General features: G+C 60.0%; 3 protein-coding genes across 8 annotated transcripts; 1 reads left to right on the forward strand and 2 right to left on the reverse strand.

The window, feature by feature from the left end:
• The first annotated feature begins 1,528 nt into the window (after positions 1-1,528).
• On the forward strand, positions 1,529-17,737 carry PLXNA3 (plexin A3). 3 transcript variants are annotated; one of them, XM_081568047.1, is made up of 33 exons: positions 1,529-1,582; positions 3,380-4,000; positions 4,364-4,903; positions 5,506-5,688; positions 7,525-7,653; positions 7,724-7,824; positions 8,107-8,230; positions 8,315-8,471; positions 8,549-8,648; positions 8,804-8,918; positions 9,025-9,225; positions 9,400-9,496; positions 9,629-9,819; positions 9,899-10,044; positions 10,146-10,266; positions 10,372-10,508; positions 10,596-10,766; positions 10,978-11,071; positions 11,161-11,400; positions 11,477-11,620; positions 11,700-11,934; positions 12,021-12,163; positions 12,264-12,520; positions 12,626-12,692; positions 12,786-12,932; positions 13,026-13,185; positions 13,280-13,383; positions 13,580-13,676; positions 13,917-14,107; positions 14,406-14,575; positions 15,101-15,313; positions 15,521-15,671; positions 16,657-17,737. In XM_081568047.1, the coding sequence occupies exons 2-33, from the start codon at positions 3,407-3,409 to the stop codon at positions 16,750-16,752; spliced, it is 5,616 nt and encodes a 1,871-aa protein (XP_081424173.1). In that variant the 5' UTR covers positions 1,529-1,582; positions 3,380-3,406; the 3' UTR covers positions 16,753-17,737. The 3 variants fall into 3 exon arrangements, with proteins under 3 accessions (XP_081424173.1, XP_081424175.1, XP_081424174.1); XM_081568049.1 differs by having other exon boundaries at positions 12,306-12,520; XM_081568048.1 differs by having other exon boundaries at positions 8,804-8,903.
• A 755-nt stretch (positions 17,738-18,492) lies between these two features.
• On the reverse strand, positions 18,493-20,196 carry LAGE3 (L antigen family member 3). The gene is made up of 3 exons (XM_081568050.1): positions 19,953-20,196; positions 19,500-19,628; positions 18,493-19,252 (listed from the first exon to the last, which is right to left on the reverse strand). The coding sequence occupies exons 1-3, from the start codon at positions 20,174-20,176 to the stop codon at positions 19,138-19,140; spliced, it is 468 nt and encodes a 155-aa protein (XP_081424176.1). The 5' UTR covers positions 20,177-20,196; the 3' UTR covers positions 18,493-19,137.
• A 4,315-nt stretch (positions 20,197-24,511) lies between these two features.
• On the reverse strand, positions 24,512-27,162 carry UBL4A (ubiquitin like 4A). 4 transcript variants are annotated; one of them, XR_014076264.1, is made up of 6 exons: positions 27,040-27,162; positions 26,771-26,876; positions 26,331-26,545; positions 25,925-26,225; positions 25,616-25,696; positions 24,512-24,674 (listed from the first exon to the last, which is right to left on the reverse strand). XR_014076264.1 is itself a non-coding variant. In XM_081568071.1 (6 exons), exons 1-6 carry the CDS (start codon positions 27,085-27,087, stop codon positions 24,563-24,565), a joined length of 669 nt encoding a protein of 222 aa, XP_081424197.1. In that variant the 5' UTR covers positions 27,088-27,162; the 3' UTR covers positions 24,512-24,562. The 4 variants fall into 4 exon arrangements, 2 of the variants coding, with proteins under 2 accessions (XP_081424197.1, XP_081424198.1); XM_081568071.1 differs by having other exon boundaries at positions 26,119-26,225; XR_014076263.1 differs by lacking the exon at positions 25,616-25,696.
• Between the last annotated feature and the right edge of the window lie 458 nt (positions 27,163-27,620).

Genomic DNA, 27,620 nt, shown 5'->3' on the forward strand with positions numbered 1-27,620 from the left:
GATGGGACCAGATGCCATGATCTTAATTTTCTGAATGTTGAGCTTTAAGCCAACTTTTTCACTCTCCTCTTTCACTTTCATCAAGAGGCCTTTTAGTTCCTCTTCACTTTCTGCCATAAGGTTGGTGCCATCTGAGGTTATTGATATCTGAGGTTATTGATATTTCTCCTGGCAATCTTGATTCCAGCTTGTGCTTCCTCCAGCCCAGCATTTCTCATGATATACTTTGCATATAAGTTAAATAAGCAGGGTGACAATATACAGCCTTGACGTTCTCCTTTTTCTATTTGGAACCAGGCTGTTGTTCCATGTCCAGTTCTAACTGTTGCTTCCTGACCTGCATACAGGTTTCTCAAGAGGCAGGTCATGTGGTCTGGTATTCCCATCTCTTTCAGAATTTTCCACAGTTTATTGTGATCCACACAGTCAAAGGCTTTGGCATAGTCAATAAAGCAGAAATAGATGTTTTTCTGGAACTCTCTTGCTTTTTCAATGATCCAGCGGATGTTGGCAATTTGATCTCTGGTTCCTCTGCTGCTGCTGCTGCTAAGTCGCTTTAGTCGTGTCTGACTCTGTGTGACCCCACAGACGGCAGCCCACCAGGCTCCCCCATCCCTGGGATTCTCCAGGCAAGAACACTGGAGTGGGTTGCCATTTCCTTCTCCAGTGCATGAAAGTGAAAAGTGAAAGTGAAGTTGCTCAGTCGTGTCCGACTCTTAGCGACCCCATGGACTGTAGCCTACCAGGCTCCTCCATCCATGGGGTTTTCCAGGCAAGAGTACTGGAGTGGGGTGCCATTGCCTTCTGGTTCCTCTACAGCTGTGTAAAAAGAAAAGGAAAAGGAACCAAGGGACTGAAAACCTCCAATTCAGGGCCACTGGGGAAGGGGCCAGGTGGTAAAGGCCGACAGCCTCAGTCCTCGTGGATGTTATCAGACGCAGGCCCTCCGGATTAGTGGACCTTCTCGGGGAGAGTGTCCTGGGTCAGGACCGTGAGTCCCGGGCTGGTGTGTGCCTGTAGGACCGGGACCGGGGCGCGAGGAGGGGTAGTGCTGCGAACCGGCGGCAGGTGGCCTTGGGCGCGCCTCCGAGCGCCCAGGAGGCGTCTGCGCGACCCCGAGGCCCGCGCGCGCCCCGGGCCCGAAGGGGGTGTGGCGCGGGCGCGCGCGGGTCCCCGGGTGGCGGGAGGCGGCGGGCGGAGGGGCGCGCGCCCCGGACGCGGCCATTGGGCGAGGGGAGGTGAGGGTCGTCTCGCTGCGGGAGGTGGGAGAGAAACCCCGGCCGCTCGCCAGGGCCGGAGCTGAGCCGCTGGGCCTCTACCGTGGCTCGGAGAGAGGCGGCCCCTCCCGGGCGCGAGCCCTGCCGCTTGGCCCTCCCTGGGCGCCCCTGCCCGGCGTGGTGGTACGGTCCGGGTTTAAAAGGCACCGGCGGCCGCGAGCCGGCCCCAAAGTGTGGGCGGTGGCGGCGGCGCGAGCGCGCGGGGTGCGGCGGCGGGGGCGCGCGCGAGGGGCGGCGGGGGGCTCGAGGGCGCGTCCACGTGGCCGACAGGCGGCCACCCGGAGCCGGCGGCAGCGGACGGACAGGTAGGTGCTTGCCACCCCCCACCCCGCCCCCGCCGCCCGTGCGAGGCCAGCCTGCTCATCCGCCCCGGTGTCGGGCATCCCCGGGGTTCTCCTTGGCCTCCCAGGGGTCGGGCCCTGGCCCTGCCTTCTCGGGCGCCCGCCCGACTGGTCCTTCGTGCTCGGCGCCTCGGCGGCCAGCCCCCTGCCCGATGGGGACCCTTTGTGGCGGAGGAGCGGCCCCGGCGCCTCCGTCCACTGGGGTGGTGGGCGGCGGGGGAGGGGGCGGTGTCCCTGGTGGGGGGCAGGGCGAACCGGGCCGGCAGTACCACACGGGGCATCGGGGAGCCGGTGCGAGAGTCCCGTCTCTTCCAAGGTCTTCCCGCATCCTCGGGCTCCGCAGGGCTGGCTCAGAGAGGCTCGGTTGGCCGGAGGCTCCCGCTTCCAGGCTGCGCTTTGGAGCGGGCACTTGGGCTCCATAGCTTGCCTCTCCAGGTATCCCTCCCGACCTGTCCCGTTCCCCTTCTTAGGCTTGTATTCTCGTGTGCTGCGGAAGAGGTGAGGGTGGCATGACGCCCCCCCCTTCTCTGCCCTCCTTTCTTCTCCGGCTCTGGCATTCAGGGTCCAGGATGCAGACCTTGACAAAAGAGCCTGAGAGAGCCGAGCCGTCTTGAGCTGAAACTTAGCAGTTACAAGCTGGGTCTGGTCCTGGTTCTGGCAAATGCACCCCCCACCCGCCCTGTTCCATTTCTTCTGGGCTGCCTTGGTTTGGTTTCCTGCCACCCTCTCCAAGGCCGGGTAACTTGTGTCTCCCTTGGGGCTTGGGCACCGACAGGGGGGCCCTGAGCCCTGCCCCATTGGCTGCCACGACACGGCTCTGCTGTCTTGGCTGCCTGGAGCTGGGTGTGGCCTCGGGGTGAAGACCCAGCCAAGCCCGGCGCTGCTCCTGGGGTCCCCCGGCCTGTCTCCCCACAGTCTCAGCTGTGTTTGCCAACCCTGCCTCGCCCCTTCCCCAGCTACTGTCTGGCTTTGGAAGGGGCTGTGTGCACCCCTGCCCTGGGCATCCATCTGGTTGTGCCTGGGCAGAGCCTGACTTCTGTCTGTCTCTGTGCATTGCTGTGGGGGCCAGCACCACTCGGCTTTTGTGTGGCAGCCTGTAGACCGGATCGCAGGCTCCCGGTCAGCTGGCAGATGGAGGCCCTTGGGGCAAGGAGGCAGCCAGGGCGCAGAGGGCGAATTGGTGTCCCTGGGTGCTGTTTGGGCTCAGGCTTTGATGCCTCAGACCTCTGATGTCCTGACACCCCAACGTCTCATTTGCGATCATTTTCCCCCTCCCTTGTCTCCCCCCCTACCCCCCCCAACTAGGGTGTGAGGTGGCTCTGTGGCCTTGAGTGGCCCGCGGTTGGGTTGCACCCATGTGTGGCTGGCCACCCTCGGGCCTGGGATCTGCTGTTCAGCTTCTCCTTCCTGGAGGGCCTCCCACCCTGCCTCTCCCAGCATCTGGCGTCAGGGCCCACTTGGGTGTGGCCCAGCTGAGGCGAGGCCTCCCGGCTGCTTGGCAGCAGTGGGTGGGGGGTGATTGATGGCCCCCAAGCCTGCCTGCGCTCGCGGCTCCCTCGTGCACCCTGGCAGATGCCCCTCCTCTCTCCCAGCTGGGGTTGCCATCTGGGGCCCTGGTGTGGTGGCAGGTGACCGGCCTCCACACTCTGGGCTGTGGCTCTGGGCTGGCCAGAGGCCCGAGGCCAGGCTGAGAGGGAAGGAGGGTGGGTACCTTGGGCCGGGGGGGAGGGCCTCTGACTGGCCCCTGCTGTCTCTCCCCAGGCCCACCCCCCGGGGCAGCCGCCAGCCATGCCCACCATCTTCATCCTGCTGTTCTTCCTGGCTGCTAGGCGGGCCCTGGGCAGCCATGGGCCCTTCCGTGCTTTCTCAGTGACGGACACCTCACTCACCCACCTGGCTGTGCACCAGGTGACCGGGGAGGTGTTTGTGGGCGCCGTGAACCACATCTTCAAGCTGGCACCCAACCTGACCGAGCTGCGGGTCCACGTCACGGGGCCCGTCGAGGACAACGCCCGCTGCTACCCGCCCCCCAGCATGCGCGTGTGTGCCCACCGTCTGGCGCCCGTGGACAACGTGAACAAGCTGCTGCTCATAGACTACGCGGCCCGCCGCCTCGTGGCCTGCGGCAGCATCTGGCAGGGTATCTGCCAGTTCCTACGGCTGGACGACCTCTTCAAGCTGGGCGAGCCCCACCACCGCAAGGAGCATTACCTGTCGGGGGCCCAGGAACCGGACTCCATGGCTGGTGTCATCGTGGAGCAGGGCCAGGGGCCCAGCAAGCTGTTCGTAGGCACAGCTGTGGATGGCAAGTCCGAGTACTTCCCCACCCTGAGCTCCCGAAAGCTCATCCGGGACGAGGACAGTGTGGACATGTTCAGTCTGGTGGGTGAGCCCCCCGCCAGCTGTCAGGCGGCCCCTGCCCTCCCCTCCCTTCGCCCCCCTCTGGAGAGCCAGGCCCTGTGCCCTCCTGCCTTTGCTGCGTCCTGCCTCTGCCCCTGGAAGAGACCTGGTTGGTCCCAGACGGGACAAGCTGCTGAGGATGGCAGGGCGGGCCGGGTCACGGCCTGCCCTCTGGAGTCTTTCTTGCCTGGGGTCCTGTGCATCATGAGCAGGGGGTTGTGACAGAAGCCCCTCAGGGGCCCTGTTGTGGGATCGAGGCTAGGGCGAGTGGCAGGGGCCATGGTTTGGGAGGCCATGGGTGGACCCTGGCCTCATCCCAGGCTCTCTCCCCCGACTGTTCCGTAGGTGTACCAGGACGAGTTCGTCTCCTCACAGATTAAGATCCCCTCGGACACGCTGTCCCTGTACCCAGCCTTCGACATCTACTATGTCTACGGCTTTGTGAGCACCTCCTTTGTGTACTTCCTGACGCTGCAGCTGGACACCCAGCAGACGCTGCTGGACACAGCGGGCGAGAAGTTCTTCACGTCCAAGATCGTGCGCATGTGCTCCGGAGACTCTGAGTTCTACTCATACGTGGAGTTCCCCATCGGCTGCTCATGGCACGGCGTGGAGTACCGCCTGGTGCAGAGCGCCCACTTGGCCAAACCCGGCCTGCTGCTGGCTCAGGCCCTGGGCGTGCCGGCCGACGAGGACGTCCTCTTCACCGTCTTCTCTCAGGGCCAGAAGAACCGGGCCAGCCCACCGCGGCAGACCATCCTCTGCCTCTTTACCCTCAGCAACATCAATGCGCACATCAGGCGTCGCATACAGTCCTGCTACCGTGGGGAGGGCACACTGGCCCTGCCCTGGCTGCTGAACAAGGAGCTGCCCTGCATCAACACTGTGAGCCCCTGCCCACCCCACCCCCACCCCTACGCCAGGCCCTCTGCCCCTTCCCAGGTCTGCGGGGCCAGCCCCAGTGGTCACACAGCAGCCAGTAGGCTGCCGGCCTGTCCCAGGCTGGAAAGGCCCACTCATCTGGGAGATGCTCCCCTGGACCGTCTCAGGAGTGACAGCTTAGCCCAGAATCCCCCACCCCCTGTGATCCCCTCCCTGCCTTTGCAGCTTCTCTTTCCTTGCCAGCCTGCCTCCCTGCCAGTCCTCTGGGTGGGCACACTCTGTTTGTGGACCGCTCCCTTCCTCTTCCTGCCCCTCCGTCCCCAGCTGGCTCCTCCAGCTCTATCTTACGGGTTCTCCCTCACATTCTGTGTCAGTGGCAGCCTCCCAGGCCTTGCTGTATACTCCCCACTCCTGCCTGCTCGCCTTCCTCCAGCTCCTTTCTCATCCCCCCATTTCCTGTGGCGTCCCGAGACTAATGATTGGTTGATCTTGGCTAGCAAGGAGCGAGTTCTGGGTCCTCTTCCCTGCCACAATGTAGGATCTTGCGGCCAACGTCCAGTGGGTGCCCATGAGGTGACCTGTGTGCACCCCTCCTGTTTCACCAGCCCATGCAGATAAATGGAAACTTCTGTGGGCTGGTTTTGAACCAGCCACTGGGCGGCCTGCACGTGATTGAGGGGCTGCCCCTGCTATCTGACAGTACCGATGGCATGACCAGCGTGGCCGCCTACACCTACCAGCAGCACTCCGTGGTCTTCATTGGCACTCGTGGTGGCAGTCTCAAGAAGGTGGGCAACAGCCTGTGGGCATCAGGGCAGGCTGAGATGCAGAATGAGGGGTGAGGACAAGACTGTGCAGGCGAGCCCTGTGTGCCTCTGTGCCACCCACGCTCACCGGTGCCACTGCCTTCTGTGGCCTGAACCACTGACTTCCTGTGGCAGACCCAGGCCTCTGTCCTTATCTCTGGGCTTCCCTGCCAGGAGAGCAGGAGCCATCGTTGCTGGGTCCTCCTTGAATGGGAAAGGAAAGGAAAGTTAGTTGCACAGCCGGGTCTGACTCTTTGCAATTCCACAGACTGTAGCCCACCAGGTCCTCTGTCCATGGAATTCTCCAGACAAGAGTACTAGAGTGGGTTGCCATTCCCTTCTCCAGGGGATCTTCCTGACCCAGGGATCAAACCCGGGTCTCCTGCATTGTAGGCAGATGCTTTACCAACCGAGATACTAGGGAAGCCTCCTTGAATGAACGAGGGAACAAAGGTGAACCTGACTGCCTTTGCCATCTTGTCCCCTCATAGGCCCAGGGGTTGCTTCTGTTTCGGGGCTGGGAGCTCTGAGGTTTTCTAAAGGGACAAGGAATCAGACCAACTACCAGCTTCTCCTCGTGCTCACCTGGGAGATGTGGGCTGTTCCTAGGGAGCTCTGGAGTGGGCAGGGAACTCTTGGGGGTCTAGTCTACTCCCCTCTGGGTCCCTTTTTTGCATTTCTCACAGCTTTATTGGGATATAACTCTCGTGTTGCACTCCCACCCTCATATAAAGCATCTCATGATTTTGGTACATTTGCAGAGTTACACTGGCACAAACACTCCTTCATTCCAGGGTATTGCCGTCATCCCGAAAATCCCTTCCCCTATAAATCTCACTTGTTCCCCATGCCCAAACTCTACAGTTACAGTTCAGTCACTCAGTCATGTCTGACTGTTTGTGACCCCATGGACTGTAGCACACCAGGCCTCCCTGTCCGTTACCAACTCCTAGAGTTTACTCAAACTCATGTCCGTTGAGTCGGTGATGCCATCCAACCATCTCATCCTCTGTTGTCACCTTCTTCTTCCACCTTCAATCCTTCCCAGCATCAGGGTCTTTTCCAATGAGTCAGTTCTTCTCATCAGGTGGCCAAAGTATTGGAGTTTCAGCTTCAGCATCAGTCCTTCCAGTGAACATTCAGGATTGATTATCTTTAGGATGGACTAGTTGGATCTCCTTGCAGTCCAAGGGACTCTCAAGAGTCTTCTCCAGTACCACAACTCAAAAGCATTAATTCTTTGGCGCTCAGCTTTCTTTATGGTCCAACTCTCACATCCATACATGACCACTGGAAAAACCATAGCTTTGACTAGACGGACCTTTGTTGGCAAAGTAATCTCTCTGCTTTTTAATGTGCTGTCTAGGTTGGTCATAGCTTTTCTTCCAAGGAGCAAGCATCTTTTAATTTCATGGCTGCAGTCACCATCTGCAGTGATTTTAGAGTCTAAGAAAATAAAGTCAGCCACTGTTTCCATTGTTTCCCTATCTATTTGCCATGAAGTAATGGGACCAGGTGCCATGATCTTCATTTTTTAATATTGAGATCTAAGCCAGCCTTTTCACTCTTCTCTTTCACTTTCATCAAGAGGCTCTTAGTTCTTTGCTTTCTGCCTGCCACACGTGTGGTCCTCTCTCTGTGTCCTGCGAGCCTTTTTGGACCAGCTGTGACACCCTCAAGAGCCTCCAGGGGGCAGCCTTGGTGTCATCCTTCCCCGTCTGTCTATGATGGGACAAGGCTGGGCCCCTGGCTACAGAAGAGCCTGCCTGGGTACGTTGGCTGCTGCTGTGGCGTCAGGTGGCTGGTCTTGTGGCCTAGGTGCGGGTTGACAGCTCTCAGGAGGCTCACCTGTACGAGACAGTGCCCGTGGTGGATGGCAGCCCCATACTCCGTGACCTGCTCTTCAGCCCTGACTACCAGCACATCTACCTGCTGAGTGAGAAGCAGGTGGGCCCAGGGCAGGCAGCGGGGTGGGCCAGGGGCAGGGCACGGCATGTGCTAACTCAGCTGTGCCCAGGTGAGCCAGCTCCCGGTGGAGACCTGCGAGCAATACCTGAGCTGTGCTGCCTGCCTGGGCTCTGGGGACCCGCACTGTGGCTGGTGCGTGCTGCAGCACAGGTGAGGACCTGCCCAGCTCTGCCTGTGGCTGGGGGCCGTGGTGCCTGCCCTCTCCTACATGCCCACCCCCCCAGCTGTGGCCTTGTAGCCTCCCTCTCCCTCCTGTCCAACTTTCTCCTGCTAATGAGCAGAACCTCTGGCCCGAGTGACGTCTCTTGGGCCCTTGGGGACGAAGCCAAGTCATTTGGTTGCCTGGCATTGTAGGCCGGGCCAGCTGCCCCCTCGTCACCCCTTCCTGGCCCCCAGGGCAGCTGTGGGATGGGCCTGGCCTGCCCCACACAGGTGCTGCCGCCAAGGGGCCTGTCCAGGCGCCGCAGCACTGCATGGCTTCACCGAGATGCTCGGCAAGTGTGTCCAGGTGCACGTCTGGCCCAACAACGTGTCGGTGACATCGCCCGGGGTGCAGGTGAGGGGCGTGGCAGGGGCGTGGCAGGGGCGTGGCGCCCACATGCTGCAGTGGACCCTGCTCCAAACCCTGGGCTTCCCGCAGCTGACTGTGGCCATGAGCAACGTGCCAGACCTCAGTGCGGGCGTGAGCTGTGCCTTTGAGGAGGTGACCCAGAGCGAGGCCGTCCTGCTGTCCTCTGGGGAGTTACGCTGCCCCTCACCTTCCCTCCAGGAGCTCCGGGCTCTCACCCGGGGGCACGGTCAGTGGCTGGGGCTGTGGGGGGCAGGGGGTGCTGTCTGTCCATGGCTCACGCGGGGTGCTACGGGCTCACTGCAGGGGCCACCCGCACCGTGCAGCTGCAGCTGCTGTCTAAGGAGACCGGCGTGAGGTTTGCTGGGGCCGACTTCGTCTTCTACAACTGCAGTGTCCTCCAGTCGTGAGTAGTGGCTGGCCTGCCCCTGGTCCCCGTGTCTCTGTGGCTCAGTGTGACGTGGGTCCCTTTTTCCTTCGGCTTCCCATATGGCCCACGCGAGGGACAGTTTAGGGCCCGGCTTGGTCTGCTCCATGATTTCTGAAACTTCTCCCTTCCAGGTGCATGTCCTGCGTCAGCAGCCCTTACCCCTGCCAGTGGTGTAAGTACCGCCACGTGTGTACCAGCCAGCCCCACGACTGCTCCTTCCAGGAGGGCAGGGTGCGTGACCCTGAGGTGAGGCGGGCACTGTGCGTGAGGGGGCCGGGCTCCCTGTGGGCTTTGCCGCCCTCCATCTTGGGGTTTTCTCGGAGCCTCCTCAACGCGGGGGTTCTCTCCTCAGGGCTGCCCTGAGATCCTGCCCAGTGGGGACCTCCTGATCCCAGTAGGCGTTGTGCAGCCCCTCACCCTGCGGGCCAAGAACCTGCCGCAGCCTCAGTCGGGGCAGAAGAACTATGAGTGCCTGGTCCGGGTGCAGGGCCGGCAGCAGCGGGTGCCCGCTGTGCGCTTCAACAGCAGCAGCGTGCAGTGCCAGAACGCCTCGGTGAGGCCCACCCCGCCTGTCTCAGGGGTCTGGGCTGTGCCCAGCAGACTCTTTGGGAAGCCTCAGCTCATCCTGGCAGAGGACCTTCTGAGTCTCCTGCTGGGGATTCCTGAGCTAGGGTGGGGGGGTGGTCTGCGCACCTTCACGAGGGTCACACGGGTCCTTCTCTCCCAGTATTCCTATGAAGGTGATGAGTACGGTGATACCGAGCTGGACTTCTCCGTTGTCTGGGACGGCGATTTCCCCATCGACAAGCCTGCTACCTTCCGAGGTGAGCGGTGGGATGGGGCTGAGGACCTCACTTCCTGGGGCAGCATAGGCATGAGCTGGGGCCAATATCCCACAGGGGGAACCTTCATCAGGGCCCGTAACTGCTCCCCAGCGATGCCCTCTGTGCCCACAGCCCTCTTGTACAAGTGCTGGGCGCAGCGGTCCAGCTGTGGCCTCTGCCTCAAGGCTGACCCCCGCTTCAACTGTGGCTGGTGCATCTCGGAGCACAGGTGCCAGCTGCGGGGCCACTGCCCAGCCCCCAAGACCAACTGGATGCACCCGAACCAGAAGGGCGCTCGCTGCAGCCACCCTCGCATCGCCCAGGTCGGTCTCCCCTCCACCCGCTGCCCTCTGGGCACCCACCAACTTAGCTCACCCTCCTGCCTCTCATCCTGCTCCGCAGATCCACCCAGTCATAGGGCCCAAGGAGGGGGGCACCTGGATCACCATCGTGGGTGAGAACCTGGGCCTCACCTCCCGAGAGGTGGGCCTGCGGGTGGCTGGTGTGCGCTGCAACTCCATCCCCGCCGAGTACATCAGTGCTGAGAGGTGAGTGTGGCCCAGCCGGCAGACACCAGGCCTCATCCCCCTCTGGGAGCTGGCATCTGGGGCCTGACCTTCTCGAACCTCACCCCGCCCCCCGCCACTAGGATCGTCTGTGAGATGGAAGAGTCACTGGTACCCAGCCCTCCACCGGGGCCTGCGGAGCTCTGTGTTGGCGACTGTTCGGCTGACTTCCGCACGCAGTCTGAACAGCTCTACACCTTTGTGGTGGGTGGGCTGCCTACCCGTTTCCTCTCCCATCACTTCCTGGGGGTAACATGTGGCCTGGCACCCCCTGCTTCGCCCCGCCCCTTAGGACCTCTTCTCCCATAGACGCCCACATTCGACCGCGTGAGTCCCAGTCGAGGCCCAGCCTCTGGGGGCACGCGGCTCACCATCTCCGGAAGGGCTCTGGATGCCGGCAGCAGGGTCACGGTGACCGTAAGAGATGGCGAGTGCCAATTCGTCAGGTGGGTTGTTTGGGAGCTGGGGCCTCAGGCCGGCAGACGGTGGGCATCCCTGGGCCATCCTCTCCAAGTCCATACTTGCTGATGCAGGAGGGATGCTGAAGCTATCGTGTGCATCTCACCTGTCTCTACCCTGGGCCCGAGCCAAGCCCCCATCACACTGGCCATTGACCGTGCCAACATCTCCAGTCCCAGTGTTGTCTACACTTACACCCAGGACCCCACTGTCACCCGCCTCGAGCCCACGTGGAGCATCATCAAGTAAGAGGGGAGACTAGGGACCAGGTCTCTGAGCGCCTGGCATCAAGTTCCACCCCCTCTGAGCCGAGCCCTCCTCAGCAGAGGGGAGCCTGGTTCCTCCATGACCACACGGCACTTGGCACCCACTGGGTGACCCAGGGTTAGGGAGGCTCCAGGGCCACGCTTGGGGCAGTTGGGGAGGAGCCCTGAAATCCCTCACTCCTGTCCGTAGTGGAAGCACTGCCATCACCGTGAGTGGGACCCATTTGCTGACGGTCCAGGAGCCCCGGGTCCGGGCCAAGTACCGAGGCATCGAGACCACCAACGTGAGTGCCAGCTGCGCCCCCCCATCCCACCCCTGCCACCCTGCCCACTGCAGCCTCAAGTGCTGGACTGCCTGCCTTTGTCCTCGCAGACATGCCAGGTGATCAATGACACTGCCATGCTGTGTAAAGCCCCGGGCATCTTCCTGGGGCGGCCCCAGCCGCAGGCCCAGGGAGAGCACCCGGATGAGTTTGGCTTCCTGCTGGACCACGTGCAGACCGCCCGCTCCCTCAACCGGTCCTCTTTCACCTACTACCCCGACCCCAGCTTTGAGCCTCTTGGGCCCTCTGGGGTCTTGGACATCAAACCAGGCTCCCACGTAGTGCTAAAGGTGCCGCTGGGGCAGGAGCGAAGGGCAGGAGGGGTGGGGTAGCAGGGAGCCCTGGCTGACTGGGCTGTCTGTGCAGGGCAAGAATCTGATCCCTGCGGCAGCTGGCAGCTCCCGCCTCAACTACACAGTACTGATAGGGGGCCAGCCATGTGCGCTCACCGTCTCTGACACGCAACTCCTCTGTGACTCCCCCAGCCAGACGGGCCGGCAGCCCGTCATGGTGGGTACGGGGCAGGGAGGTGGCCAGGGCAGCCTGGGGCAAGTGTGGGGCTCGCCTCACCGTGTGCCCATCCCCGCAGGTGCTGGTGGGTGGTCTGGAGTTCTGGCTGGGCACCCTGCACATCACAGCTGAGCGGGCGCTGACCCTGCCAGCCGTGGTGGGGCTGGCAGTAGGGGGAGGCCTCCTGCTGCTGGCCATCACCGCCGTGCTGGTCGCCTACAAACGCAAGACTCAGGATGCCGACCGCACGCTCAAGCGGCTCCAGCTCCAGATGGACAACTTGGAGTCCCGGGTGGCCCTGGAGTGCAAGGAAGGTGCCTGTGTGGAGGTGGGGCGCGGGGCAGGCCACAGGGGCTCCCCACTCCTGCCCTGCTCACTCTGCCCCACCGGCCCTCCCCAGCCTTCGCTGAGCTGCAGACAGATATCAACGAGCTGACGAACCACATGGACGGCGTGCAGATCCCTTTCCTGGACTACCGGACCTACGCCGTGCGGGTGCTCTTCCCAGGCATCGAGGCCCACCCGGTGCTTAAGGAGCTGGATGTGAGTCCCACCCTGCCCCGTTCACTTCCCCCCATTGTCTGCCCCTGCCCTGTCATCTGCAGGGTCACCTCTGGTCTCTGAGACGCCCTGTTGCCCCTAGACCCCCCCCCACGTTGAGAAGGCTCTGCGTCTCTTCGGGCAGCTGCTGCACAGCCGCGCCTTTGTGCTCACCTTCATCCACACCCTGGAGGCCCAGAGCAGCTTCTCCATGCGTGACCGGGGCACCGTGGCCTCCCTTACCATGGTGGCCCTGCAGAGCCGCCTGGACTACGCCACGGGCCTGCTTAAACAGCTGCTGGCAGACCTCATCGAGAAGAACCTTGAGAGCAAGAACCATCCGAAGCTGCTCCTGCGCAGGTACTGGGTCCCCCCACCCACTCCCTGGGCCAGCCCTGCCCAGGCCAGGCCCCACCCCTCGGGAGGCCCCTGCTGGCCAGGACCCCAGCACCCCTTTCTCTCCAGGACTGAGTCGGTGGCTGAGAAGATGCTCACCAATTGGTTCACCTTCCTGCTGCATAAGTTTCTGAAGGTGCGCATGCTCACAGGGCGGGTGTTGGGGGCGGTAGGGTGGGGAAGCTGCTGGCCGGCTGGCAGGCAGCTATATGCCCGGCCCTGCCCGCAGGAGTGCGCGGGAGAGCCGCTCTTCCTGCTCTACTGCGCCATCAAGCAGCAGATGGAGAAGGGCCCCATCGATGCCATCACGGGCGAAGCGCGGTACTCGCTGAGCGAGGACAAGCTCATCCGGCAGCAGATCGACTATAAGACACTGGTGCGTGGTGTGGGGGGGTGGTCAGGTGGACAGGGTGTCAGGCCTGTGGGGAAGCCTCACCCAGAGCCACCCTGTGGTCCCCTGCCCCCTCAGACCCTGCACTGTGTGTGCCTGGAGAGCGAGGGCAGTGCTCAGGTGCCCGTGAAGGTGCTCAACTGTGATAGTATCACCCAGGCCAAAGACAAGCTGCTCGATGCTGTGTACAAGGGCATCCCTTACTCCCAGCGCCCCAAAGCTGAGGACATGGACCTAGGTGAGGCCCCTGCCCTCTCCTCCCGGCCCCCCGCACCTCCTGGTACCTTGGCTGGTGTTCATGCTCCCCCCACTGAGCTGTCTGTAACCCGCAGAGTGGCGCCAAGGCCGCATGGCCCGCATCATCCTCCAGGATGAGGACGTCACCACCAAGATCGAGTGTGACTGGAAGAGGGTCAACTCACTGGCCCACTACCAGGTGAGGAGCTGGAGGGCCACCCATGACCAGTGCTCCTGGGGGGCCGCAGCCCTGCATTGGCCCCTCCCCTCCGTCACCCCCACAATACAGGCCCCCCTCGGGGAGCTGTGGGAGCTGCCCCACATACTCCTACAGAGTCGGCCCCTTGGCTTCTCGGCCTCCTGCATTGCCCCCTCTCTGTCCCTGGCATCTGCAGGTGACAGACGGTTCCTTGGTGGCGCTGGTGCCCAAACAAGTGTCAACCTATAACATGGCCAACTCCTTCACATTTACCCGTTCCCTCAGCCGCTATGGTAAGTGTCCTTGGTGTGGTGGCATCTGCTGGCCTCGTGCCCTTCGAGGCTGTGTCGGCTGTGGTGGGGAACCCCCGCTCCGGGCAGCCAGCTTGGCTCCGGCAGCCTCCCCAGACCCTGCTCTCAGGAGGTCTAAGCTCTTTAGAGCCTAGGGGTGCAGGGCTCCTGGGATAGAGGGGGCAAGAGCCGTGGTGATGGCTGGCCCACTGGCCTAAGGGGGCACACCATCCCCTGCCCCAGAGAGCTTGCTTCGCACGGCCAGCAGCCCCGACAGCCTCCGCTCTCGGGCACCCATGATCACCCCAGACCAGGAGACGGGCACCAAACTGTGGCACCTGGTGAAGAACCATGACCACGCCGATCACCGTGAGGGCGACCGTGGCAGCAAGATGGTCTCAGAGATCTACCTGACGCGGCTGCTGGCCACCAAGGTGTGCCTGCCCTGTGCCATCCTGGCCTTAGTGTGGGTCCCCTCTGTCCTAGCCTTGGCCCTCAGGGTGGCCTCAGCTGCTGGGGAAGGGGCCACTGGACTGTTCCAATGCCAAGGGACTGTCTTAAGGCCTTGGCTATGGGCCTTGGCTGAGGTCAAAGCCAAGTCTATCTGAGAGGTGTTGTTAGCCGGGCAGAGAAGCCCCACTCACTGTCAGGCCTCTCCATCCCCATCTGTCCTGCTGTGGGAACATTCCTCCTGGCTCCCTGTCAGCTGGTGCCCTTGGTGTGCCCCTGCAGGGCACGTTGCAGAAGTTCGTGGATGACCTCTTTGAAACCGTGTTCAGCACAGCACACCGGGGCTCGGCCCTGCCACTGGCCATTAAGTACATGTTCGACTTCCTGGATGAGCAGGCTGACCAGCGGCAGATCAGTGATCCCGACGTGCGCCACACCTGGAAGAGCAACTGGTACCACCGTGTGCTGGCCCTCCAGGGCTGGGTGGGAAGAGGAGGCTTGGCTGGTACTTGGGGACCTCGGTCAGGGTGACAGTGGGGACTGGGGGCTGGACTGCTCATCCCAGCAGAAGAGGACAGTGGTCTGGCATCGATGGTGCCACCGAGTAGAGAAAGCAAGGGTCTGTCACTTGTCAGGGGTTTGGATGGGTGGGATGCAGATAGTGCTGTCTGCACTCAGAGGTGCCCTTGACTGTCTGGGCCTGGCTGCTCACCGGGTGATACCACTGGCACAGTGCAGAAATGCTGGAAGCCTGGTCCAAGGGGTGAATGTGTGTGTGTGGGGGGAACATTGAGATCACCAAGGCCAGAGGCCATTTCCTTTTACTTCTCACTGCTTGAACTCAGGCCAAAAATTAAAGAAAAGGCCGCTAACTCTCAGTGTGTCATCTTGCCACCTGTGGGCCTGTGGAGGTGAGCAGACAGGAGGGTGTGGCACGGGGAAACTGGGGAGCTGCGGGCCTTTGTCCCTCTGTCTAGCCTGCCCCTGCGCTTCTGGGTGAACGTGATCAAGAACCCGCAGTTCGTGTTTGACATCCACAAGAGCAGCATCACGGACGCCTGCTTGTCGGTGGTGGCCCAGACCTTCATGGACTCCTGCTCCACGTCAGAGCACCGCCTGGGCAAGGACTCGCCCTCCAACAAGCTGCTCTACGCCAAGGACATCCCCAACTACAAGAGCTGGGTGGAGAGGTGGGCCCCACTGTGTGGGGGTGGGGGCCCTGGATACCCACAGGATATGGCTACTGGGTGAGAGGGCGAAGCTGGCCCTGCCCAGGCTGGCTTGTATTAATGAAGGGCCAGCTTCAGGAAGAAGGCCCAGAGGCTGGCCTGGCAGCCAGGACAAAAGCTTTGACTTTTGCAGCAGCTGCCAGCATGACTTCTTCCGGATCCCATTAGGTACTACCGGGACATAGCCAAGATGGCATCCATCAGTGACCAGGACATGGATGCGTATCTGGTGGAGCAGTCCCGTCTCCATGCAAGTGACTTCAATGTCCTGAGTGCGCTCAGTGAGCTCTATTTCTACGTCACCAAGTACCGTCAGGAGGTGCGTGCCACTCCCACAGGCCCCTGGAGTTTGAGAGTGCAGCCAGTGGCAAAAGCAGGGGCGTGATGGGAGTCAGGGAGACCAGCTCTCAGATTACTCACAATTCCTCCTGCAAACAAGCCCTCAGGATGCTACACGTGACACTCTCTATAGATGTGGGGAGGTGAGGGACCCAGGAGAGAAGCTACTGGCTGAAGCACCAAGTTCTGGTTCGGAGAAAGTAAAGGGCCAGGAATGCAGGGTGGGGCCAGAGGTGGGCAGGGTCAGGCTACCTGCCTGGTTTGTGACTGGAGCCTCAGTAGACAGGGAAGCCAGAGGGTGGGCTTCAGGATTGGACTCCTGGTTGGAGATAAGAACCGGTGAGCCTCAGCTGGACACAGGCTTGAGAGCCCTGAGCCTGGATGAGCTCACCAAGGGGGTCCCCAGGCAGCTAGAGATGGAGCTGTGGCCCAGGCACTGAGGCCTGGGGCCCTGGGACACTTGGACGTAGCAGAGCAGAGGGGGAGCTGGCTGTGGAGTCTGAGGAGGGTCGGGAGGGACACCCCTCTAGGTGCCACATGGGCCTGGAACACATGCGTGAGGACCGCCCCACCCCCCAGGTGTCAGGAAGAGAGAGTGACGGGCTTTTGGGTGCTTCCCATGGTCAATGGAGATGAGGCCCGAGAAGGCCTACTGCTTTGGATGGGAGAGGTTTAGGGTGGGACTGGGGGTCTACAGGGGATGGGAAAGGGGAGCCTCGAGTCCACATCACCCTTGGACGGGGCTGCACGCTGGCCATGGAGAGGAGGGACGAGAGTTGTGCGGTTGGAGGAGGATTTGGGGTCGAGGAGGGGCTGTTCGGAGGCTACGTGCCCAGGGTCCCGGCCAGCAGGGAGGGACACCCTGAGGCCTGAGGGAGGGGTGAGCTTGCCCCGAGGAGCAGGGGGCTTGGCCGGGAGGAATGGCCTGTTGCCCCTGAGAGCCCAGCTCGGGGCCTGCTTCCCAGGTTCTCAGTGCCCTGGACCGAGATGCCTCTTGTCGGAAACACAAGCTGCGCCAGAAGCTGGAGCAGATCATCGGCCTCATGTCCAGCAACAGCTAAGGGCGGCCAATCCAGAGAGGAGGGTGTGTCTCAGTCCTGAGCCCGTCTCCCGTCCAGAGGGCATCTCGGGCCTGGGTCCCGGGCTGAGCCCCGGATCAGGAGGCACCAGGCCGAGACACCCCTGGCACAGCCTGGGGCCCTTCATTAGTGCCTTGCTTTGGGCCCTGCATGGGGAGGGGGCGACTGGACCAAGCCCCCCACCACAGCAGCAGCAATACCCCCGCCCTCCCCCTGCCCTCCTGCCTAGTCTGGTGATCGCCCCTGTCCTCCTTGCTATTTATGCTCCAACCACCTATTTATTTAATTTATCTCCACTCACCCTCTCCATCTGTAAATACACGCCCCCCCTTACCCACCCCCCCACCCCCACCCCAGATGTCCCAACCTCACTCACCTCCTCTCCTTGAGACCTCCCAGCTCCCCTTGGAACAGGGTCAGCCTTGGCCTCACCTCTGGCCCCGCCCCTTCCCCTGGCTGGCCCCGCCCATCTCCAGGAGAGGGCCTGGGACACCAGCAGCACTTGGGGTGGGCAAGGCACCAAAGGTGCCCTCAGACTACGGCTCTGCGGAGGGGGTCCCCCCCGCAGCTGACACAGAAGCCCGTCCAGACTTCTCCAGCTGGGCCTGGGCCTCCTCCCACGCCGTGTTCTCTGAGGCCTGGAGAGCTTGAGCCAGGTTCCTGCCAGGTCCAGACCTGGGCCTGGGGGCACCGGACTGTCCTCCTCTGGGCCCTGCTGCCAAACTCTGTCTGAGGGGTCTGTGTGCCCCCCGGACCACTCACCCTCCGCTGCCCTGTCCTGCGCGTGCCCCGAGGGGCAGAGGCGGCAGTGCCTTACTCCTTTGTTCTTCTGCCTCCTTGGAGGAACCCAGCCCCAGTCCGTGCTCCCACAAACCCGATTTGCCCCCTTTTTCCTTTCTGCATGAGGTTTTCTTTGACCCTGTTGTTCTTTTTTTTTTTTTTTCCTAATTAAATGTTGGGAAAGAGAGTCAGTGTGTGGCTTTGTTCTCGGGGCAGGTGGAAGCAGGTCGGGAGACTGTTGGACTCTGCCCAAGCTGGATGCTGTCTATGGGAGGAAGGGTGACTCCTTGTGGGGTTTCTGAGGATCTGAGGTGGCCCAGGGCAGCCATTCCCAATCCATCGAGGCCAGGTGGCTCCACCTTCAAAACACGTTCGGAAGCCGCTCCCTTCTCCCCATCCCCACTGCCCCTGAGTGGTCCAAGCTGCCCTTGTCTCTTGCCTAGATGCCAGTCTCCTCGTTTCTGCCCTGGCTGCCCTCAGCCTCTTCTCACCATGGGAGGCACTGGGACCCTGTTAATAAACATGGTGGCCCTTGTCCCCACTCTGTTCAAAATGGTCCAGAGCTTCATGGCCCCCAAACACCTTCATGTCTGACAACTTTTTACTGTCCCGAGTGCATTGCAGTCATTGTGCCCCTGTGCAGTGCTGTGCTGTGCTGAGTCCCTCAATCGTGTCTGACTCTTTTCGATTCCATGGACTCCCAATCGGCTCCTCTGTCCATGGGATTCCCCAGGCAAGAATACTGGAGTGGGTTGCCATTTCCTCATCCAGGGGATCTTCTGGACCCAGGGTTCAAACCCTCATCTCTTGCGCCTCCCACACTGGCAGATGGATTCTTTACTACTACATCACCTGAGAAGCCCCCAATGGTGACACTAATGTGGGGAAACCAGAATTTTGGTGGGAGGGTATTTTATGGAGAGTAATTTCACATACTTCAGATTGAGAGCTTTAAATAATTAATTCTACTTCTTGTAATCTTAACAATCATTCATGCAAAGATCTATATACAAGCATTCCACTGAATCAGTACCTATAATACAGCAAAGACTGAAAATAGTTTAAACATTCAATAATGATTTTGAAGAATTTTTAGAAAAAAGTTCATGTTAGATGAGAAATACCAGGAAAAATGCTAAACTTGCACAATATCAAATATTATTGTTACACGTTTACAATGTAACTATAAAACTCAGATAATACTCCAAAATATTGACAGTAGCTAATACTGAATGAGAGACAGGACGTATCCTCCTCCATTTCTTAGATTATCTTCACTTACATTGTACTACTTGACTATCTGAATCACAGAACCTTCCAATGTAAGGACAAAGGCGAGAATTTTGAAGGTGCTATAGTTGAAAATAAACTCATCATAGGTCAATTGTATTTTCAGTAGTTAAGAAACATTTAAGCACCAAACAATGCAAATGGACCCTGAGCACCCAAGGGCCAGTCCAGTATAGGCAAAAGATGAGCCCCCATAATAAATCGGCAACTAGTGCAGGAATCACTGCCCTAGGAAGGATGCACTGTCTAGGAAGGGCCACCAGGTCAGACCTTAATCCCCCTTTCCCCAGCCCCGGCTTAGCGGGCAACAGGGGGCCCAAAGCGCTGCATGGTTCGCATCACCAGAGAAAGCTGGTCCAGAAAGTTGACAATGGAGATTCGAAGAAGGCGGCAATCTTCAGCTCTCCAGCAGCTGAAAGTGGCAGAAAAAGAGAATCAAGGTGGAGACGGGAACTCCTCCAGTTCCTGACTCTGAGCTTCCCTGACACTGAAATCGCTGCCATCTCCACTGGAGTGCCCGCTCAGGGGGAAATGGGCCCACCGCACTGTGTCACCTCCATAAACGCAGCCCTTGAGTGTCTCCAAATGGAGCGCCCCTCGCGAAAGACGAGCTTGGTCACCTGCTACCACTTCCAACCAACCAGCCACTTCCGACTTACACCGCCAGGACGCTGCCGCTCACTGTGAGCTCCTTCCCAACCGCCCCACGGTGAGGTTCGGCATCTGGGGCCAGGGACCCACGGGCGATCTCTGCTTCCAAGGCGGATGGGAAAGGAACGTTTAGGGTGCTGATGGAGACTCGGTTAAGGTACCACCCACAGGGATTTGGAGCTCTGGGCCCTGTCTCAGGACCGCTTCCAGCCCCTCTGGGCCACTCGTAGCCCTAATCCAGCCCAGCCACCCCGTTGACCCGTGATCCCACTTTCCCCCCCTGCCCAAGCCACCCTGGCCCATCCCCGCCTCCAGTCTCCCTTCAGCTCTCTATTCTCTGCCCGCCCCCAGGCGCCCCGGCCATTCCACCCCCCCCCGCATCCCCTGACCTGTCTGTCCATCTGTCCCACCTCCCACCGCAGGCAGCCCCCAGCCCAATCCGCACTGCCCGAGTAGGATACAATACGCATGGTCGGCTTCCTGGCCTTCGGGCCGGGGACCACGGGTCCCCGCCCGGCCTCGCAGAGTGCTGCGCCGGCGCGACACCCGGAGCTCCAGGGTCTGCAGCGGAAGCAGCACGCGCGCTGCGGGGGCCGCCTCGGCCACCCGCGACCCCCCGCCGGCCATGGCTTTCGGCGCCGCCCGCCAGGCTGCCTGCGCCTGCGTCCCCATCTGCCTCCTGCATGGCTGCCGCGCTCCGCCTCCAACTCCACCCACAGGCTCCGAGCTTGGCGTCGCCCGCACTCTTGGCAGGCGACGAGAAACTGTGGGTCCTTCCTGAAGTCCCGCCCCCCGCGCCGACCCCGCCCCGCGCGCCTGCGCAAACAGGTCCGGCGGAGTGGGCCGGCTGAGGGGGGGGTCTCCGTTGGCCGCTGAGAAATGAGTCTCCCTCACACAGTTCGGGGCTTCCCTTGTAGCTCAGTGGGTAAAGAATCTGCCTGCCATGCAAGAGATCCGAGTTTGATCCCTGGGTCAGGAAGATCCCCTGGAGGAGGAAATGGCAACCCACTCCAGTATTCCTGCCTGGAGAATCCCATGGACAGAGTGTTATAGCCACGCGCTCCGGGAAACAAGCTCACTCAGAAGGACGATGCAGATAGTGAAGTGCAGTTTATTACACCAGCCGGCCCAAGGCAGAGTCTCCTCTTAGCCAAGGACCCCAACCAGCATTTGTGAAAATCTTTTATACCCCATGTGTATGTGTCTGAACCCACCACCCCAATTTCCTTGTGACTTACATAAACAAAGGAAAGGTAAATACAATCACAATAACCCCATGTTCAAACAATCAATTATCAATAAGCCCAAGGTGACAGAAAAAAATCTATGACCTGTCCGGAGGTAGGGGGATCAGTGTATGTTTTCTCTTAGGTGATGAGTAACCTGGATACAATCTTCAAGATTCCCCTGTCCGGAGGGGGGTCTTGTCCTTCTATTGTCGTTTCCACAGGCACTAAGCACAGAGTTCAGAGTCCATTAGAGAGGTGGCCGAACATGATCAGCACGAACAGGCCTAAGATGGAGTCCAGGCCCCATGAATTCCTTCTTCAAGAGGAGCCTTGGGGGCTACAGTCCGTGGGGTCGCAAGAGTGGGACACGACTTACTGACTAAACCACAGAGTCAGGCACAACGGAGCAACTAACTCTTTTCCACAGCTCGGGACGTTCGCAAACTGTATGACTCGATTTTAACTTCCCTTTTCTGTTCTGCAAGTTTTTGACAGTAACCTTATATAGCATTTTAATCAAAATAAGTTTTCAAAGTGACATAGAATTTCTGATGGTGATAGTCCTGTTAGTTTTCTGTTTTCCTCCTTTGTAATCATAAGGAGGGCGTAAAGGTGAAGTAGGTTATCAAAGCCTGTTGGATCACCCCTCAAAATCCATCCTGAACCAGCCTACCCTCTCCCCCAGGGAGATAGGGTGGCCAGACCTTGGTTCTCAACACCAGTCTCCCCAGAAAGAACCAGAGCTCCTTGGAGAAATGGAAGATTCTAGGTATGGGTCAGGAAAAAATACAAGAGGAGTCTGGAGCACCTTGTAGTGTCAGAAAGAAAAGATATGCTTGAAAAGGAAAAGGATGGGGCGTGTGAAAGAGACATGGGAGCCAACTGGAAAGAACCAAAGCTAGAACAATTTGAGCACCCAGAAGGCTATTAAACCTTTTGGAGAGGAGGCACCAGGGAAGGTGATATGTGTGCAGACATTATGTATATATTTCGATCTGGAGGGGATGCACACATGGGTGTATTCACTTTAAAATTCTGTTGAGCTGTATATTGATGATTTATGCCCATTACTGTATGCATGCTACAGTCCAGCAAAAACTGTCCCCAAAATGACACTCTTAGATTCTAAGTTGTTGAATAAAAACAAAAATGTGTCATCCGTGACAACTGAGAAAAGACAGCAGGGAAAAGGGAAAAGCTCTTTGTAGAGAAATGCCAACTAATAATTGTAGAAAGCAAGAAAGCACAAGAAAATCACCATTTTGCAGCCACCAGTGCAATTCATCTAGTTGAACTGATCCAGCTGGGGAGCATCCTTGGGTGGTAAGACCACGAGATGAAGGTTGTTGGGGAAAAGAGAGTCCCTGGGTCTCAAGGTATCACCCAGATGACTTGTGTGTTAGGAAGTGAGAAGGCACCTTTGCAAGGGAGAGACTGAGTGATCAAACCGGGCCTCCTTCACACTGTGTGGGGAGGAACACAGCCTGCCCTGGGTGGCCGCTCTCCTCAGAAAGCCTAAGCTGAATCTAACCAGGAAGGAAGGAGGCGAATCCAGACCCTGGGACTTGGTATGAGGCCAGTGCCCTGGACTCTTCCAAAAGCATTGTTGCCTGATGGCCCATGGACAAGGGAGAGTTAGGAGAGGCAAAGGTGGCCTCCCACTTCCTGTCGTCAAAAGCCTGACCCAGTGGTGTTGCCTTTCACCTTGGGCACATGGGTGCCAGGCAGGAAGGAACTGTGTCTTCCAGTCCCCATGCCACCGACATTACAAGCACTAAAGGTGTGACAGGAGGTTTCTGCAGGGAAGCCGGGCACGGCTTCAGAGTCACAACCCAGAGCCGTGGCCTGAAGCTCAGAGACGGGCCTGGGGTGAGCCACAAACATGGACACAAAGCACAGAAATGGCAATGAAGGTGGACAGGTTCCCCAGGGAGTGAGAGATCCAGAGAAGAGATCCGGGGACGGAGCCTCAGGGTCCCCCAACAGTAGGAGATGGGTGTGTTGGGGAGAGCCAACACAGGTGAAAAGTGAAAGTCGCTCAGTCATGTCCGACTCTTTGCAACCCCATGGACTGTAGTCCCTGGAATTCTCCAGGCCAGAATACTGGAGTAGGTAGCCGTTCCCTTCTCCAACGAAACTTCCTGATCTAGGAACTGAACTGGGGTCTCCTGCATTGCAGGTGGATACTTTACCAACTGAGCTATCAGGGAAGCCCGGAGATAGGGGAAGTGGAAGGAAAAATTGGAGAGGGCAGGCAGAAGAGGTGGCCAAGGGCAGGTCCCCAGTAGCTCCGGGAGGCTGCTCTGCCTGGGCCCTGGAGGGGGACAGGGGGACAGGGTTGAGCATCTCTCCGGCAGGCTTTCCAAGGCCCAGGGCACAGAGGCTGCCATGGCCTTCGCACCTCCTGCTGGCAGGGCCTGACCCGTCCTGAGCAGCACTTGTCAGACCTACTGGACCTGGTGAGGCAGGCTTTTTCCAGGCCTGCATGGAAAGTAAGGTGTCAGCAAATTGTGCGCGCAGCTGATCTTCGCCTGGGCATTTTTTTCCAGCTCAGCGAGCCCCACCCCAAAGGAAACGCTGCTTTCTTCTGAATCCACCCCTCCGCCAGTGTGCCCATGGCAAGTAGCACCACAGGCATCTTATTCCAGGTGCCGGACCGTTGCTATCTGGGGCCACTTCAGCTGGGCCTTTCACTCGCCCTGCTGTCTCCTAGTGGGGCTCTTTCAAGGCCCCTCCATGAGGAGGAGAGAGTGGTCTCAGGCCAGGGGATGGGGGTAACGGGGGGGTCAGTGCCCACCTTTGGGGCAGACACTTGGCTCAAGGGGCACAGTGCCGGCTGTAAACATTCCGGCCCCTGTGGAAGGATATTTCAGTATTTGGAGCCTGTGGGGTATATGGGGCCACCCCTCTCATAATCTAAGGATAAAGTCAGGGTGCAGCCCATGGCCATTCTATCCTCTCACGATGGCACAAGGCCTGGACCAGAGCCTCTGTGGCCCCTTCCCACCTGGGCCTCCCATCTCTCATCCCGGCACCTCTTCCCTGTCTCCCCCCAACCCCCCATAGCTACGTAGCTACATACTCCTGCCCAGACAAGCTTCTGGAACTGGGGGTCTCCAGTCATTGGCAAGACCTTTCCCTCTCCCCACCATGCAGTGGCTTCTTGCCCTAAAACATCGCCAATGACCTTCTTGTTAGCGTGAGAGGAGGCTGCCCTCACTTTTGGTTCTTGGCAGCACTAGACACTCTGCACCCTGGCTGGAGGGGCCTTCCTGGCCTCTGACACCAAGCTCTTCCTGTGGCCTTGCGTCTGCGGAGGTGCCTCAGCCTCCACAACGTCTCCAGTTGAAGTCTCTCCAGGTCCAGTCCTTTCCCCTCTTTCTTCGGTCATGCTCTCTGGGAAGTCATTTCATGCATCCTCACAGCATCTGGGACATTGTGTCTGCAGGCCCTCCGGAACATCATGGAAAGCCACACAGGGTCACGGAATCGGGCCCATCAGTCCTGTTAGCAAGGCACCTGCTATACACCTGGGAGACACCACTCTTGTCTCCATGGGCAGCCTGAGGTCCCTGATGACTTCCTGTGCTCAACAGATGGCTCTTAGCCACCATGGCATTGTCACCGCCCAGTTGGGAGGCACATGAGACTCACCAACTGTCTCTTGGGTCTGTCGGCAAGACCCGTCTGCACGCATCAGCCCTCCCCGGGGACCCGGCCTTCCTGAGAGTTGCCCTCTCCCTTCCACAGCCCACCCAAGCCCCCAACAAGATGATGGAGGCACTCGGTTCTGAGCATCCAAAAGGGACAGCGTTTATTTGCTGGGGCAGCTGAGGAGGAAGCTACGCTAGAGGACGGGAAGGTGCTCCATGCTGGCTGTGACCGAGGGGTTCGGTGGAAGCTGCAGGCAGCCATCTTCTGATCCTGAGGTAGAGGCCTGGGATGAAGCAGACACTGCAGAGTGCAGAGGGGAGGTAGGAAGAAACTGGGTATTTGGGGAAATCGTTTATCTGCTGCCAATACCCCTGGACTTCTCAGTTTCACAAACCAATACCTTTCCTTTATTGCTTAAACCAATGCCCTGTAATGGTTAAATCAATGATGGGGAAACCAAAAGCAGCTCAGCTAATAAGAGTTCCTTTCAGGTCAAAGTCTCACATGCACCTCTAGTATGACTGAAAAGGTCAATATAAAATTTCCTGACTGCAAAGAAATGAGTGTAGGGAAGTCTATTGCATGGTCCCTGCGGCAGTACATGCCCAGCTCCTGGGTGGAACCATGGACTTCCACCTGCTCTTCAAAGCCTTTGGCCCTTGAGCCACTGTCCATCCTCCCCACCTGGGGACCCAGCACTTACCCCATGAGGCCCAGGCCTGAGGGTGGCCCAGGTGCCCTCCTCCGAGGAGCAGGTGCCTAGACAATCTCTACGGCCCACTCCCCAGCTTCTGCCCCCCACTTCCTCTCAGACAGTGAGTGGTGTGCACAGTGGGAGGCCCTGTTCACACGTGGCAGAGGATGGGCAAAGGGTACAGGGGCCTGCTTGAGTCACCTCGAGACTGTCACCTGTCATCTCTAAAGGTCATGGACCACTCGTGTCTGGGAGGAGACAAGCAGAAGGGGCTGCCCAGAGAAAAGCTGTGACACTAAGGGACAGGACACTCCGTCTCTGGGCCACACTTTGCCATCACTCAGCGTTTGGCCTCAGTTTGTATCTGGGACACAGGGGTAGGATGGCTGCAGACTCCTGACCCCAGGCTTTGGGGCTAAAGGAAACTGAGAGAGTCTCAAGAGCAGCCCTCACTGGGCAGAGTCAATGGCTGGGGACCAACGTGGCACAGGGACTTGCCTACGGTCACTCCCCAGAGCTGGGTGACATCCCATACTCCCCAGCCCACCTTCCCTTTGAGTGCACATTGGTTGCAGCCACTAAGGGGGCCCGAAGCTGGCCGTCATCTGACCTCTTGCCAATGCCGGACCTGCAAAGGATGAGGTGACAGGATTGGGCATCAGGGGCTAGCTGCTTCCCTTTCCAGGCCTGCTCGAGGGTTTCTCCTTAGTGGGCTAAACCTGGAATGTCCACGGCCGCCCCTCAGAACCCGTCTGAATGAGCCCTTTCTCCCTCTCACCCTGAAGCACTTCTGGAAGCTGGCTGGACTCAGAACCTGGCTCCTCACCTTCCCCGCTAGGAGCCTCGGCTGTCTCACCTTTTGTGCAACATGTGGGAGCCAACCCAGGTCAAGAGCTTTGTGTGGGGCCTGGCACCTAACATGAGCTGGATACAGGTACCCGGGTACCCGCCAGGCAGTATTATGAGCCAAGTTGCAATACAAGAAGACATTTAATGCTACATGCAGCTTGTGGCCCGGCCAGGCTCCTCCCCACACTCTGAGAATCCTACTTGGAGAACCCCTTCTCCATAGCTTCAGTCGCTTCAGGGTGCAGGAAGCGGCCAGCCAAGCGTTCAATGTCATCCAGCGTCAGGCGGCTCAGGGACCGCTCATAATCCTGAAGAGAGAAAGCCAGAAGGATTCAGGGGTGTGGCTGAGGTGGGGGGGCGCTGGGACAGAGGCAGGTGGGCAGGATGCAGAGGTCCCCGGCCACGCTTCTCACCCTCTGGAGTTGATCCAGGACTCTGCTGGCATCAGCGGCGCTGAAGTGCTGGGCCAGAACTCTGGAAATGAGCGGCCAGGCGGCAGGCGGTGGGGCCGGGGCCTCGGCCGTTTTCCGCGCGGTGCTTTCTTCCAGTAACACCTTCTCCAGAGGTTTGACCACTAGGTTGAGCTTGGAATTAGGCCCGATGCTGTAATCGGAGAGTCTTTTCCCATCTGTCCGAGAGAGAAAGAGACTGATGGATCCGTGGCCCACAGTCGCACTGGCCACAGCGCTGCGAGGCCTCGGGGATGCTAGGCGAAGCGCCGCAGTGGCCTCCCGGGGTGTGGGGGTCACCTAGCCAGAGCCCCCTCCACCTACACTGCTGTCCCGGCCTGGGCTGGAAGCCCCGTCCCTTGGCTTCCCGCGGGTCTCCCCCGGCGTCCCCTCTCCCTGGTTACCTGCCAGGGCCTTGCCCTTGAACAGCAGCCGCTGCTGGCGGACCGGGATGTTCAGCTTCTCGGAGACCAGATGTTTCAGCGTGGACACCAGCTCGTCCTCCGACACCTGTCCCGGCCGAGAAAGGGGGGTGGGAGGTGAGGCCGCGGCCTGCGCGGAGGGCAGTTCTCCCGACCTCTCCCGGGGCGGCCAGCCCGCCGGGTCCGTCCCCGCCCGCGGCCCGATCCCGCGCCCGCAGGGCCGACCATGCGACCTAGCCCGACGATGCTACCTGAAGGCTGCACTCGCGGCCCTGGAGTGCCTTCACCGTCAGCTGCATGGCGGCCGCCGAGGCGTCCACTCGGGCCGGCGCGCACCTCAACGGCCCCGCCGCTAGCCGCCGCCCCGGGCGCGCGCCAGAACCGCCCGCCGCCGCCGGAAGCCTCGCGAGGGGCGCGCCCGGCGTCGCAGGCCCCGCCCCCCGTAACCTGGACCGTCCAGCGGACGCGCGCCGTCCTCCGCGGACTCCGGGGCGGCGGAGCCCGGAAGCCCGCGGAGAGAGGAAAAGGGGGAGGGACGAGTCGGGCCCGCTTGAAGGAGCTAGGGAGCTGGGCCCGGGGAGACGGCGGGCTGGGAGTTCGCGCGCCCCCGCCCGCGGGCAGAGCAGGTCAACGCTGATGCCCATCTCATCCCCTGCCTCTCAGGAGCCCGCAGAAGACCCGGCCCCGCCGAGCTCGCTTCGCCACCCGCCGGCCTCCTTTTCAGTCCGCCAGAAAAGCAACTGAGCTTGAGATCAGGTGGGGGAGTCAGGCCTCTGCCCTTCCCACTGCTCCTTCTAGAACAGAGATACAGCTCTCAGAGGCGATGCAGGGG

Source organism: Giraffa tippelskirchi, chromosome X, assembly GCF_054371585.1.
Source record: "Giraffa tippelskirchi isolate mGirTip1 chromosome X, T2T-mGirTip1v1.2.pri, whole genome shotgun sequence".
NCBI lineage: Eukaryota > Metazoa > Chordata > Mammalia > Artiodactyla > Giraffidae > Giraffa > Giraffa tippelskirchi.

Bases quoted from the DNA above. Each gene is read 5' to 3' on its own strand.
- UBL4A (XM_081568071.1), bottom strand. From the start codon at position 27,087: ATGCAGCTGACGGTGAAGGCACTCCAGGGCCGCGAGTGCAGCCTTCAG. The intron at 26,877-27,039 runs GTAGCATCGTCG...CGGCCGGGACAG, and splicing joins GCCGCGAGTGCAGCCTTCAG to GTGTCGGAGGACGAGCTGGT. The intron at 25,697-26,118 runs GTAGGATTCTCA...CATCCTTTGCAG, and splicing joins ATGGAGAAGGGGTTCTCCAA to GTCCGGCATTGGCAAGAGGT.
- LAGE3 (XM_081568050.1), bottom strand. From the start codon at position 20,176: ATGCAGGAGGCAGATGGGGACGCAGGCGCAGGCAGCCTGGCGGGCGGC. The intron at 19,629-19,952 runs GTATCCTACTCG...AGTCTCCATCAG, and splicing joins GGAAGCCGACCATGCGTATT to CACCCTAAACGTTCCTTTCC. The intron at 19,253-19,499 runs GTAAGTCGGAAG...TGCCACTTTCAG, and splicing joins AGCGGCAGCGTCCTGGCGGT to CTGCTGGAGAGCTGAAGATT.
- PLXNA3 (XM_081568047.1), top strand. From the start codon at position 3,407: ATGCCCACCATCTTCATCCTGCTGTTCTTCCTGGCTGCTAGGCGGGCC. The intron at 8,472-8,548 runs GTCAGTGGCTGG...GGCTCACTGCAG, and splicing joins GGCTCTCACCCGGGGGCACG to GGGCCACCCGCACCGTGCAG. The intron at 15,314-15,520 runs GTGGGCCCCACT...GGATCCCATTAG, and splicing joins TACAAGAGCTGGGTGGAGAG to GTACTACCGGGACATAGCCA.